This window comes from Eschrichtius robustus, chromosome 14, assembly GCF_028021215.1.
Source record: "Eschrichtius robustus isolate mEscRob2 chromosome 14, mEscRob2.pri, whole genome shotgun sequence".
In the NCBI taxonomy this organism is placed as follows: domain Eukaryota; kingdom Metazoa; phylum Chordata; class Mammalia; order Artiodactyla; family Eschrichtiidae; genus Eschrichtius; species Eschrichtius robustus.
Genome location: NC_090837.1, coordinates 82,674,755 through 82,689,281, shown reverse-complemented (window position 1 = coordinate 82,689,281; position 14,527 = coordinate 82,674,755). Strand labels below are relative to the sequence as shown.

At 46.3% G+C, this 14,527-nt stretch overlaps 1 protein-coding gene across 1 annotated transcript in view; it reads right to left on the bottom strand.

The window, feature by feature from the left end:
• Positions 1 to 5,530: 5,530 nt before the first annotated feature.
• ONECUT2 (one cut homeobox 2) overlaps positions 5,531 to 14,527 on the bottom strand; it is a 39,419-nt gene continuing 30,422 nt past the window's right edge. Inside the window, exon 2 of the mRNA XM_068563311.1 lies at positions 5,531 to 6,459. Coding sequence (XP_068419412.1) covers positions 6,173 to 6,459 — 287 coding nt within the window. The 3' untranslated portion in view covers positions 5,531 to 6,172. The remainder of the gene's footprint in view (positions 6,460 to 14,527) is intronic.

Sequence of the window (14,527 nt, the reverse complement as noted above, 5' to 3'; positions counted from 1 at the left end):
GCAGTCTGAACACTCAAGAGGCAATGTGTGTCGCTGTGAGGATGTCTATGGGAATACATGTTGAAAGGTGCATCTGAATCTGTATACACCTAAGCTGACAGACTGTATAAGGTTTAGGCAAACTTATCTACCAAGGTTTACGCTGTGAGAAATGCCTCTGCTAAAGATGGAACAGAGTGGAAGACTTCCATGGAATGAACAGACCTGTAGCAATGTGTCTTTTTTTTCCTATACACATTTTCTCCACTAAAAGGGAATTAGCGGGTTAATTCCAGGCAACCAAACTCAAAACTGGTAAGGAAAGCTTAGGCTCAAGCTTCAACTTGCCTCAGACTGTCAGAACCTTTTTGGTATCTGAGAACAATGAACACTTCCGGTCCCCATGGGATTCATGGAATAGCCCATCAGCTTCAACTGTAAGTTCTGTGTCTACCTATGTGAAGCCCTATGTTATTTTAATATATATATATGTATATGTATATATATACACACACACACACACACATATATATATATATATATAATTTTATAACCCATTCTGAGACTTTCTAAAACAAACAAACCCTCCCCTCCCCCTGCCCTTGGAAAGAAACAAATCAAAGGTAGAAAATAGGCACTGGGACATCCATATTTAAAGCCAATGTCATTAACTTATGAGATTTATACAGCAAACTTGGGTGCACCTTCTTCCTTTAGTATGGATTTTGTGGCCTTATTTGAAAACTAGAATCTCCTGTTGTTTTAGAGGTGACTTGGTGTTAACTAAATGTACAAAAGTATTAAGTTCTTCAGTCTTACAGGGAAACGTCCGAACGTTATAGACATAACAGCTCTATCCCTCTTCTGTCTACCATCTTTCACCCTCTCTTCCTGGTTAGGCTAACAAGTCTGAATCACAAGGCATCAGCAGCAACAGCAACAAAAATTCAGCTCTGATCTGTTAGGAATCGTGACAGTTATCACAGTACTTGTGTCTGGGCTTTGGGGTCAACCTTGACCACACGTATCACCTCTTTTTCTCTACCTTTTCATATACTCCATTATTCTTCAACAATACTGGAACTCAGCCTGTTCTTCTTCTATGTTTAAAAATTCCTACTATACAACCTCCTGAAAAACAGAGTTCACCACAAAGGTATACTGTCATGACATTTTGGTAACGGTAATCAAACAGACGCTTCTATAATTCTACCAGTATTTTTAGAAGTGGGAAAGTGTCCCCCCTGCACCCAGTAATGATATTTTAAAAAAATCTGTTCAACTTTAATTTATTGGCATGACTAGGTGGGCACCCAGCACAGATAAAGTAAAATGGTTGATCATCTAAAAGGTATTTATGACAACATTGTAAAGCAGTTATAATCCAATAAAGATGTAAAAAAATAAATAAAAAATAAAAGGTATTTATATTTGGCTTTGAAATACATTGTTTGATTTACAAAAATGTATGTATGTGTGTGTATCAGATTTATTCCTAATTTTGATTTTATTTTAGCTAGTAATAAAAATTAGCTTGAATTTCCAAAGCCCATAATTGCCAAGAGCCTGCAGGAAAAGAGACACTGCAGAGGTGATGCTTTGATTTCTTCAAAGTGTCACGTTGGTTCCTTCATGCCTCATTCCCGCCTGTACTGTTAAGTGGTACAACCTACACACTACCTTACATTTTAGAAAAGCCTTTAAATATTGTGGATGAGTTTTTACTGTCGTTGCTGTTTTCTTTTAAAAAAGAAATACATTGGCTCTTTTTTTTAATAAAAATTTCTTGGAATGAAAGAATTATATCCCCAGGACCAAAATCACATTGAAAACAAAAGTAAGCAAGCCTATTTCCCTAAAGAAATAAAGAATTTTCCACTCAATAGCCTTTGGATTTCTGTTGCTTCCAGAATGTGAATTTTGGTTCAGAACTGTCCCTTCACACTGCCCCTTTCATTGCTGATGGCTGAGGCATGCCTGGAATTTTTCTTGGATTGAGGAAATGGATCCTCTATCCAACAGGTTAAACGTTGAAGTCCAAAGAGTTATTTTTTTCTGAAATTATTAACTTAAAATAAGTTTTAAAAATGTTTGAGGAAACTTTCTGGGTCAAATTCCATTACCTTCCAGTTTGCAGGGTTTTTTTTTTTTTTCTTTCAGCTTTTTAACAGATTGAAATTCTGTAGGGCTTAATTTTTCAATACACAAATATATAGATACACACATGTATTTATATATGTACGTAAATAATTTTTTAGAAGCAAGCACTTCTCTCTGGTATGGCATTATCTGGTATGAGCCATTTATCAAAAGTCCCTAGAGGGAAGTTCTTGCCTTTTTTTACATTATGACATCTTTCTCTGGTCACCAGGAGCACTGAGGGTGTATGTGACTACACCTGGTTTGACCAGGGTTGAAATCTCAGGCCACAAAGGCAGCCGTTTTCAGTTTAGACATCTTCATAGGATGCCAGAGACCCAAATGCTGACATTAGCATGCCAAAGGATCACTAACCAAAGCAAGCAGGCTTGGTTCCTCAAACCAATCTCTAGAAGACCAAGCATTTCCATTGGCCATGAGTCACAAGGATTCATTTAGAGATACCCAAGTTGAAATTCATTTTGATCAACCCATAGGAGAGTTCCCCTGCTGAAATATGCTCTTTTCTTGGTCATTTGACAAAGGAGACATGGAGAATGAGCAAGAGACAAAGTGACACAGGGCAAAGTCAAGGAACATCCCCAGGTAGGATGAATTATAGAAGCCATGGAAAGTCGCCTTCTTTCGTGGCTACATGGCTGCTGCCCCTGCAAAGGGAGACCCACACAGTGGGAGGAAGGAGGTGGCACAATAGACAATGGGGTTCCCAAGGGCAGGACTCTGGGGTTCTCCCCAAACCCTGCCTTGTGTTTTCTCTCTAGGGCTGAGACACCCGCACCCCCCAACACTGCTGCCTCACCCCAGTGCCAGCCGTGGCTGCACACGGGCTTGTCTAAACAAATAGGTCATTACCACCCTGAGGAAACCTGGTCAACCCATTGCAGCAGGAGTTGGACTCCCCCTGTGAGAAGTCCCTTTGGTGGATCTACTTACTGAGGGGCATCTGGAACACCCTGATGGGACAGGGCCGTTCCTGGAGAACAGACCTCTGGGCTGGCCTCATCTCTGTAACTGGTGGGAATGGACCACTGAGCTTTCCCAGCAGTTAGAGAAGATGAACGCTCCCTGGTCACGGCCCAGAACTGGTGGATGGACCTCACTCACCACCCTGATCATGGTTGAGACATAGAATAGAGAAGACTCAAAATACAAATAAAACTCATTCGTCCCATGGATCCACTTAGCAACAGGTTAACTGTTGAAATGCTTGAACTTGACTTTCAACCTTTCCCAGGAATTTTCACAGAAATCTGAATACTCTAAATCATCCACAGCAGCAAAAATACTCTGGGATGGCATGAGAAATGAGCAAAGTTCTGAACTGAATACTTAAGAAATGAAGCACTTGACAAAAACAAGACGTGAATTTGAACAGCAATAACTTTGGGTTATCACCAGTGTCAAGTTGAATCTATATATGTATTCATATATTATATATATCTCTTTCTTTAGAAATGCAACCTTTACAGCTGATTTTTAAAAAGCTAATAGAAAAGTAGAAACTGACAATTATTTTTACACGTTTTCCCCCACCCCCAATGAAGCCCTGTTAGGATGTAGCAATCACATGAAGATGAGGCTTGTCAATTCCTCTATAAATTCTTTGGTTCTGTGGCTTGGGAGAGGATGTGTCACCAAGACCCCTACCCCTGACCCTCACTCCCCTTCCCTCCCCTGATGATGAGACTCTGAACATAGAAGGAACCAAGACTAAGGATTAAGCATAGAACGTTCAAGTGACAATATTATTCCCCACGCTCTGCCGAGCAGAGAGGAGAACTGTTCAGTATCCCAACATCTTAAACTTGGATTCCATGGAACCTTTTGAGAGATTCCATGTTGGGTAGAAAGCCATAAAACAAAATGATAGGGAAACAATAAGATCAAACAAATGACCTTTTCCTTTCGTTGCTCAGAAACAAAATTGATTACCTTTACACAGATCAATGGCGCTATTAGTATTTAAGCCAGGCAAGAGGAGGTAATGAACTGAAACAAAGGTGTGAGAAATCCTCATCTTTGGTATTGTAGCTGTTGAGGTTTCTGTTGCTCTGTTCCGTGTTCTTTTGAAAAACTGCATAGGCACAAATTAAAGACAATCTTCAACTTTAAGATTACCGCATGAGTTGTCAAATGAAGCAGCAGCCACGGAGGCTTTTCCTTATTTCTCTTCCTGTGTCAACCCTTTCTTTAAAATCTGCTTCCAAAAAATGTCCCAAGAGGTCTGTTTGAACACAGTGTGTCTCGCTGTTTTTCTGTTTCTGTTTTTTTTTTTTTTTTCTTTTCTGGCGTGCTTCCTTCTCGTTGGTGGTGATTTTCGGTGATTTACGTTTTTATTTATTTATTCATTTTAATGGGACAGTTTTGTTTGTTGCAGAAGTAGGTGCAGAAAAAGTTTCTTTGGTTTCGATTAAGCAATTCATAAAAAAGTCAGTCTCAAGTGTCTGTAAAGAATCATTGCAGTGTTTGGCTTGCTTTGAACACCCCCGTGGTGCCCACCTGGGGCCATTCACTGGTAAATATGCACATGGTGACCTTTGCAATCTCCCAGGGTTCTGTGGGCACTCTTCCATTTGCCGTGGGAAGGTGACAGCCAGGAACCAGAAAGCCACTCGCTGGGTGGCTTGGCTAACATCCTTGGTGTAGCCGGTCCACTCAGCCCGATGATGAACCAAATGCAAGAGCTGAATGCCATTCGGAGTTGCAGAGGTTTTCTGACTTCTAAGAAGTAATCACAGTATTTTTCAGGCTAGAAAATGGCAAGTAATAAATGTCTTTGGTTTGCAGTATTCTGCTTCTTTGGTGTGCTGTGTTTTCTCCAGATTTATTCAGCTGTTTTGCTAGATGATTCAACAATGGAAGAGATTCAGGACTAGATGACGGTTATGAGTAACACATATGGTGGTTTGAATTATTTATTTTTTCCTTGCTATGAAACACTGAGAACGTCCCTACCGATGGGATGGACAAGGGAACAACCCAAATCTGAAAGAGCGAGAATGTATTATGTGGTGGTCATAATGCACAATAGGAGGAACCAGGTGACAGATAACCAAGAAGGATACATTTATGATCTAAAAAAATCTAGACCTTTTAAAATGCTGCATTTGCTCCGTGTACTGTAACAGTTAAATTGGCCTCCTGAGTGTGCGTCTGCATTATGTACAAACAGAATTTGTAACAAACTGCAAAATGTGCTTGAAGCCATATTCCCAATGATTCCCTCATGACTTCCTAATTGATGTCTTGAAAATCGAGATGCGGTGAATCCAGAACCTTCCTTACTTCTCTGTTTATCTTCGTTGTGCTTGATACTTTGAGCTCAAGTGAACTGATCTGGTTTTTTTTGATGGATCCAAGACCACGTGAGATTTCCAGGAGGTAAGGAAAAGAAAATTGTAAACTGGATCAACTTAAAGCTTTCTAAACCATTCAATGAAAAAGATGCCTGAGTTGGAAAAACAGGTCCTCGGATTCTTTTTTTTAACTTCCATATTTAAAACTTGTGCTCAGTAATTGTCATTCTGATTTTTTTTATGTTATGGCTGTGAACGTTGGTGAACTATGGTATGATGAGGCTAAGCACTTGGAAAGCAAATGAGGTCATTCAAAGTCCCACTATTACTCATGGGAACTTTGACTGCAAGAGGTTGACAGGACTCAAAGTGGGACCGTTGACATTCTAAGCAATCCTGAGCTTGACTGACACCACACTGAAACTGACTTGCTGCAGAAAGGCCCCATTTGGGTTTCTGAGGTGCTTAGCACACTCGCTCAGGGGACAATGTCCGGTTCAAAGAGATTAGTTTTCAGCTTGCACTTGGACTCCATAGCCATTAAAAACCAACGAACAAAAAGAACACCTGGCCTATGATTACAGCTAGAATAGAATTTTCTTTTCAAGAGAATTGTGCTTTCAAATCACCAGTGAAGGGCCCCAGCTAAGAATCCAGCGTCGTTTTCCTTTGCATTCTCTTTTGGTATCTGTTGTCCTCATTTGGAGGTGACTTGTGCCCAACTGAGAGTCCTTCCATCACGCTTTGGTACAGGTGCCGGAGGTGGACGAGGAGCCCCCTGTGCTCAGATCGTCCTGCCACTTCTCCAGGCTGCGGCGCCGGGCATTCATGAAGAAGTTGCTGACGGTCGTGAGCTCCAGGCCCAGCTGCTGGGAAATGGTGATCTGCATCTCCTTGGATGGGCGTTTGTTCTCCTTGAAGATGGCGAAGAGCGTTCGGCGTTGGAGGTCGGTGAACACCAGGCGGGATTTCTTCTGGGAATTGTTCCTGTCTTTGTTTGGTTCTTGCTCTTTGCGTTTGCACGCTTGAAGGGGAAGAGAAGAAGGAGAGAGTCAGTGCGAGCGTGAGAACCGGCACCCGAGAACGTGATCCATTGAGAACATTGACAAAGTCATTGGGGATGTAAAGTCAAAGGGGATGTAAACCGTTAAACTTTATTGTGCAAATTGCCCAGCTGTCAATAACCAGCCTTCCCAGTTCATCTACAGGTGATGGAAAGCATCGGTTAGTGGGGGAAGGGAGAAAGGAGGAAAGAGCAGGGCTGTTTACACAGTCTGGTTTTGAACCAAACGCCCTTGCTTTCTCTTTCACTCCCTAGCCCCCACTCCCACCCCCACCTCCTTTATCTGTGAAATCAGGTGCTCTGAAGGGATCAATGACTTCCCCAGGGGGAAGCCTGGTTACTAAGTTCCTCTTTTATAGTCACCCGCTAGAATTGTTTACAGATGAGCCACAATGACTTTCTGGAGTCAAAACTTAAAAGTGCTTAATTTCTCAGAATCAAAGCTTCCACCCTCACGACTCAAAAAATCGTTAACAGAATGAAATTAGAAGTGACAGAGTGATGGTATCATCCCGAACCCAAATCCCCTTCTTCTAGACTTTAGAGAAAAAAAAAAAAAATCAAACAGGGAGGGAAAGACTGTGAAAAAATTGGTTTAACCAGTTTTAATTTGGCTGGTCTGAAGTGAAGCCAATATAAGAAGACCAGGGCTGAGGTTGGCAAAAGAACTCAAATTTACAATGGATTATTTTATGGCCCTAGATGTGTCAATTAGTAGATGCAGGGTCTCTGATTCAGTAGATGGGTATCCACATCTGGGGTGCCATATGCAGCCAGGACATTAATTTATGTGTCACTACCTCTGCCTTACCCTACAAGTTTCTAGAAGGCAAGGATCAGGTCTGTGTGATATTTCCCACTGGCTCTTTTTGGAGCCATGGACATAAATGAATGCTTGGGATGTTGATGACAAGTGGTATCTTGACTCTTTCAGGAATTTGCACACTTCACAGACAGATTGGGTCTCAGAAAAGTCACTTTTAAGGGCTAAATAATATTGTGCATACAAATCACAAATTTAAACATGGGAACATGTGTTAAAATCACTGGACAGAAACTGCAGCTCATCCAGGGGTTTTGTGCCGCCTCAACAGAGCTAATCCAGGAAAGGCGAGGAGGGAGCAGAGGGCCGGCTTTGAGCATCCTTCCCTGGATCAAATCCTACTGGACATTCCGGCCCCAGGTTGAGAATTTCTTTCTACTCAACTGACATTCCCCTAAGGCTAGCAGTCTAGAGTGTTGTCTGGAAGCCTTTTCATACTTCTCAAAGCCCTGATTTGTGAGTTTTGCTTCTGAGCTTTGGGTCAGGCCATTTTCTACTCTTTGCATTCTGCAGGGAGCATTCGGTATAGTGGGGCCGCTGGCTGCAGTTTGAGTATCCGGGGAACATCCTTCAAACTGATGGGTCTTCGGATTTAACCTAAGGACCCACACTCATAGAAAAGATATTCTGGAAGCTGAACTTCCCTCTACCCAACTGGCCATCCTCCCTGGTGGATGCTATCTGCCATAAAGGATCACTCCTGAAATAAGTGAAAAGCCATGATAAAAAGGGCAGGAGCTGGAGAACCCTCAAAAAGGAACACTGTTGGGCTATGTCAGCTTTGCTAAGCCCTCTCTTCCTGATTTTTCCTTCTCTCGTTTCTAAAAGTAAACATATTACCTTTGACAATTAAACACAACACACACATACACACCTATAGAAACAATATGTTTCCATCCAAAACCCCATTCTCTTGGGAGGTTTGGACGTTTTCAGATAAGGGGCGCTTCCCCCGAAATGGGAACTCAGAGAGAAAGGGCTGAAACGGCTTACAGTCACCATTCTCCCACAGGAATTTCCCGGTAATGATTTCTTCTTTGATTATCCCTGGGAGGATCTTACACTTTTGTTGGAGTTTTGGATATTTACCATAACCTCATCTGTAGACTTCCTCTCTCTAGTGCAATCCTCTACAACAGCGCTTCTAGAGTTCAAGGTGCACAGGGATCATCTGGAAAGCTTGCTCAAATGCAGATTCTGAGGCAGTCAACCCAGGCGTGGCCCGAGAACCTGCATTTCTAACGAGCTCCCAGGTGATGCAGCTGCTGCTGGCCCATATGCCTCGGTTTGACTCGCAAACATCTACCTGATTTCTAAAATCTCAGAGGAGCACCTTGATGGAATGGAATGTTCTGGAACCAGACACCTGGATTCTCTCACCTGCGCACCTTCACCTACAAGACTTGGGTAAATGACTTAACCTTTCAGTGCCCGTCTTCCTCACCTGCATAATGGAAATAAGGTGCTCACCTCTGTAGAGGCTTACGTGAGGCAAAGTGTGTGAATGCTCCCTCCCCACCGTCCCTCTGGCTGCATAACCTCAGTAATCCTGAGGAAGATAAGCAGCAGAATTATTCTCATTTTAAAATGAAATAAATGGAGACCTGAGGGTGTCAGTGATTGACCTGAGGTCACATTCCAAGTTGGCTGCAGACCCAGGGCAAGAATCCAGCCCTTGGGTCTGTCCATCTTTCTCCCCTACAGAAATGGCACCCACGCCATTGGCACCTTTGAGGGACTCTATCTGCACGGTAGCCTCGGAGGTTCTACCCCCCAGAGATTCTGACTTTCACCTGGAGGGGCAGTGTTCTGGAATCTGGGGAGATATTGAATATAGTTCCCTGTGCTGTACAGTAGGTCCTTGTTCTTTATTTTATATACAGTAGTGTGCATATGTTAATCCCAAACTCCTACTTTCTCTCTCCCTCCCCATCCCCTGCTATCCCCTTTGGTAACCGTAAGTTTGTTTTCTACGTCTGTGAGTCTATTTTTTGTTTGTAAATAAGTTCATCTGTATCATTTTTTAGATTCCACATATAAGTGATATCATATATTTGTCTTTCTCTGTCTGACTTACTTCACTTAATATGATAATCTCTAGGTCCATCCATGTTGCTGCAGATGGCATTATTTCATTCTTTTTATGGCTGAGTAGTATTCCATTGTGTGTGTGTGTGTCTGTGTGTGTGTGTGTGTGTATGTACCACATCTTCTTTATCCATTAATCTGTCAATGGATATTTATGTTGCTTCCACGTCTTGGCTGTGGTAAATAGTGCTGCTATGAACATTGGGGTGCATGTATCTTTTCAAATTAAGAGTTTTCTCTGGATATATGCCCAGGAGTGGGGTTTCAGGGTCATATGGTAGCTCTGTTTTTAGTTTTGTTTTTTTTTTTAATTTTTGGCATGTGGGATCCTAGGTCCCCGACCAGGGATCGAACCCACACCCCCTGCATCAGAAGCGTGGAGTCTTAACCACTGGACTGCCAGGAAGTCCTATTTTTAGTTTTTTAAGGAACCTCCATACTGTTTTCCATAGTGGCTCCACCACTTTACATTCCCGGCAAAAGAGTAGGAGGGTTCCCGTTTCTCCACACCCTCTCCAGCATTTATTATTTGTAGACTCTTTAATGATGGTCCTTCTGACTGGTGTGGTGGTGTATTTGCACTTTTAATAGGGAGTTTAGACAGTATTGATGCAGGTCCATGTTGGCCTGTCAGGTTATACTTGAAGATATATCTACATATGATTTAAGAAACAAATGTTAAAAGTTTAACGTTCAGCAACCTGCAGAGAGAGAACAGATCATCAGATCCTGTGTATGCCTTCCCAACAGCTCTCCAAAGCCAACAGACTCTACGCCAACAAATGCAAAGCTGCAGCCTGTGGTCTGCCAATGTACGGCAAGTCCAAAAGCCCAAAATAATGAGGCTGCAGGTACATAACCTGCCCCAAGTCCTCACTTGAGCTGGCAGTTGCCACCTCATGATTCTTACAAAAGCAGTTAGTCAGGAGCTGAAGGAAAATACAAACAAGAGGGCAAACACCTGCTTTGAAAGTCTAAGAAAAAGTAGACAGATTGAATGATGTCTGGAAGCTGGCAGGAAGGTGGGAACCTCAGAATTTCTCAGACAAAGTGTGAAGCTAGCTTTGCCCAGAGGCACAGTCAGAGTGTAAATGGTTTTGGTGTTAGAACATTACACGCTACAAATGCCCATTTCAAAACAGCTAGGGAAATGCCAAGTAGCTCCCTACAGCCCAGGAATGTGTGTTAGAAACCCAACAGACGGTGTTCATCAGTGGTGTGGATGGAGTGAGTTCCTGCCACTCACGATAAACTCTGCTCCAGGAGGGTGACAGGTTAGCCCAGACTCCTGCAGGCACTGGGATCTGCTTCTCCTCCCTCTTCTAGAAAGGAAGCAGGGAGGGTGTACCACGGGGCGATGTGTGTGTGCTGCCTGACGGGAAGAGAGAGAAATCCCTCATTCGCCATCTTCCTTCCTCTCCTGGGGAAGTGGTCCCTGTGTGGGTCATGGAGGTTTGAGGGCTCATTTCTATTTCAAAGACAGGGAGAAATCATTTGCTTTTGCCCACAATGAGGCTACCTACTGGGGCTACAGTGCCTTTTCCCTCCTTTTGGGGGCAAGAACAATATCAGCTCAGATGGAGAAGGCTGCCTGTCCCCCGTGGACCAGGACCTGGGACTGGCAGGTATATACAGATAGAGGCATCTGTGATTAGTAACAGAGGTGACAGCTGCTGCCTAAGTAGGGTCCTGGGTAGACAAATTTTTCAAACCACTGGGTTCCCAGGGTGAAATAATAAGAAGGGAAGCCCTGGTTCAAGGCACAAGCCCTCCCCGAGATCGTGAGATGCCAATTCACCTTTTCCCAGGTGGCCACCCTCAGAGGGTCAGAGACAAAAGTGCATCTCCAAGCATGCGCCACTTCCCTTGAGCTGATCTTCCTAAACCAGGAGAGAAGGAAGAACTTCTCTCTACCACTGGCCCGTTCTCTCTGCTCCGCACACGGTCAGGCTGCTCCTGGGTATTCTCAGGAGCCCAGCTGTCCTCGGGCGCCCAGGGGAACTGGCCACAGCGCTGTCCAGCGCCCGCACACGGGCAGCACGAAGGCGCGCCCTGTCAGGCACGTGGCAAGGTTGTAAAGCCAGAAGTCATTCCCATCAGGTGGGGGCTCAAAGGGAGGTGAGGCAGGATGAGGGGCGGTACCAGAGACTCAAAAAATAATATTAAGGAGGCCACGAAAAGCAATGCGCCACCCCGGGGAGGACCCTGGCGCCGACCTCAGAGGGCAGTGGCTGTGTCGTTTCTCTGATGGAAAAGCCTCATTTTCACCCACCCCTAATTTTCCTTCTTGGGACAAAGGTCTTTGGTATTTGCGTGCTAGGGGTGGAGAGCCATGGGAAGCCAGGGTCCGAGCCGTTGGGAGGGGAAGGGAGGCAGGCTGGGAGGGAGAAGCAAAGCTGGGGAGGGCCGCCACCTCGCCGCCGCCTGCCTGGTTTTCGCCTCGGTCTCCTCTGGGAGGGCCCATGCCTAGACCCGGCCGGGCGGAGCGACCTCGGCTGTGAGTGTCTGCAGGGTCAGGGTGGGTGGGAACGAGCTGGCTCTGTGAGGCAGATCCAGGCCGGGGGTCATTCTGGACCCAGGCTTCGCCTTAACGCCTGGTTCCACAGCTGCAGGGGCTTCAGCTCTTCAAGGCCCCTCGCGTCTCCTTCCGCCCATAACTCCATCCTCACGCCTGAGTCACAGAACGTCGGCGCTCCTGTCGGGTCTGGGGTTCTCGGTTTCACGTGGGGAGCTAGAGGTCAGCGAGGTGGGCCTGAGAGGCAGGCAAGGTCTGGACCCCCATGAGCACTTTCTCTCTTTATTTTATTTTTTTATTTTTGGCTGTACCCCGTGGCATGCGGGATCTTAGTTCCCCGACCAGGGATCGAACCCGTGCCCCTGCATTGGCGCGTCTTAACTACTGGACCGCCGGGGAAGTCCTAGCACTTTCCACAAGCTCTCTGAGGGGAACGTGGGGCAGAGGTGTGGATTCCCATTTTGCAGTTGGTGAAGGTTCAGTGACTTGTTTAGGGTGACACGACTAGCGCCGGGGCTGAGACGTTGGCCTGGAAACCCCTTCCCAGCCTCCCTCGGTCCTGAGGGGCCGGGGAAGCAAGAGGCACCCAACACCGGCCCGACTCCCCGGTCCTCCCTGCTCTGGAGCTGAAACTACCCACGCTACTGGGATTTTGCCCCAAGAATTCAGGTCCCTGTTGAACAACTTTTGCTGTATTGGGCTGAAACGCTCCCATTTGTTTTTGGAGAATCCGGCCCCGTCTCATGATTTGCTACAGAGTTACAAGTACCGGAAGGGTCCCTCGGGCTCCTGTCAACAAACTGACAGGAAAGGAAAATGTCTCATGGAAATGAATTACAGACTTGAAACAAAAGCCTTTGTAGTTTTTTCTTGAGGTAACTGACGCGGGGAGAAGACTAAAATGGATGAGGGCAGGGCAGTTTCCATCCAACCTAAGTTCAAATTCAGCTCTGCCATTCACTAGCCAGTGTGACCTGGGTATGATCACTGGGCCTCCCTCTCCCTTGTGGTGACTGGACCAGAAATGATTGCCGGGTCCATTCCATCCTTCGGATGGATTTGCCCTCCATGGTCCTCTCCCTCTGCCTGGTACCGTACAAATGCTATCTTCCTCAGTGACATCTCCTCGAGGGGTCAGAAGAATTAAGGCCATCGTTGGCTGTTAACCTGCGAGCTGTTATACACAATCCACTCTGCCTCTCAAGTCCCATGTTGGGCAGGTGCTTCTTTGGGGGATACTTACCCCACCTGCCTTAGTGGGAAATGGAATCGGGGCTTTTCTTTCCTTCCGGACTTGAAGCTTCTCTGTCTTTAACCTCCAGGACCGCCTCGCAGGGGTCATGAATGATCTGCTGGTGAAGGTGGTCTGAGTAGGTGCCGAGTGTGAGTTAGCGGCAGGGCAGTCGTGGTACAATGTGGTGTCGAGGTCTGGAAACGTGGGCCCCCTTTGGCTTGTCATCTCTGATCTTGCTGATTTGTTTGCTCTCCACTGGTTGTCTCTTTCTCATGAGCTTTCTGGCCTGTCCCCGTCCTCCAGGAATGCAGCGGCCCTTCCCTCTTCTGCCCCCGTTCTCCCCTTCCTCCCCGCTCCTGCCCCCCAGCTCCACGCTCCTCCTCCCTCACAGCCCAGCATCACCTCCCGTGTCGACCAGTTAGCCCTGGTGTCCTGCGGAAATGGACTTCCTTCCAACCCTCCTCCCTGGAAACCACAAACACACAGGCCAAAGAGAGGTGCTTGCAGAGGCCCGTGGGGAGGTGAGGGGCCGAGCCCCCGCAGAGGAGGGGAAGTCTGGCTCCACGAACATGATACCATGTCCGGAGATGCTCAAGGATGGGCAACGGAAAGCCACCCTCCAAGAGGTATCTGGAAGAAGCGCCAAAGTCTCAGGTGTAGGCCTAGAAGAGTCTTTCTCAGTGTGGTTTCTGCCCCCAGGCTGGCTGCCCCGCCCCCAGGCTCCCCTCCTGTGCTGGCTGATGCTCAAAGCCTCCTGCTTCAGCTTAATCTGGTCAGTGGAAGGCTTAACCCCTGCCAGACTGACTGCACCCCTTCCCCTTTGGAAGAGGGCCGTTTAAATCCCCCTCCGCAGTCATTCTGTACAACGTCCTCAGTACAAATGAGAAACGGCTCTGAGCGCAGGCTTGGAGATGGGGGAGCTGAGGCTTCCAGGAAGCAGGTGCCCCCAAGGAAGCAAGGCAGCCCCACAGTGGGAACTGAGGCTGACTAATTGCAAAATTGGCCCCAATTCTTCTCCTCCCACCATCCCTATCTCCTGCAATGTCACTCTGCAGCTCCCCTCCAGCACGCGAAGGAGTTTGTCTGTCTTTCCTGGATCTGGGCTGGTCTGGCGATTTGCTTTGGCCAACTGAATGTGGCAGAAGGGACAGCCCAGGTCTCAAGAAGCCGAGTGCTTTGTTCACGCTCTTGGAGCTCTGGCCACCACACGACAAGCCCAGGCCAGCCTGGGTCAGCCCACCCCAGCTGCCCCAGCAGCTGACTGCAGCGAGCCCAGCTGAGACCCCTCAAGCGTGGCCTGGACCAGCAGAACTGCCCAGCTGACCCGTAGACTCCTGAGCAAAAATAAACATTCATGGCTTTATGCCAC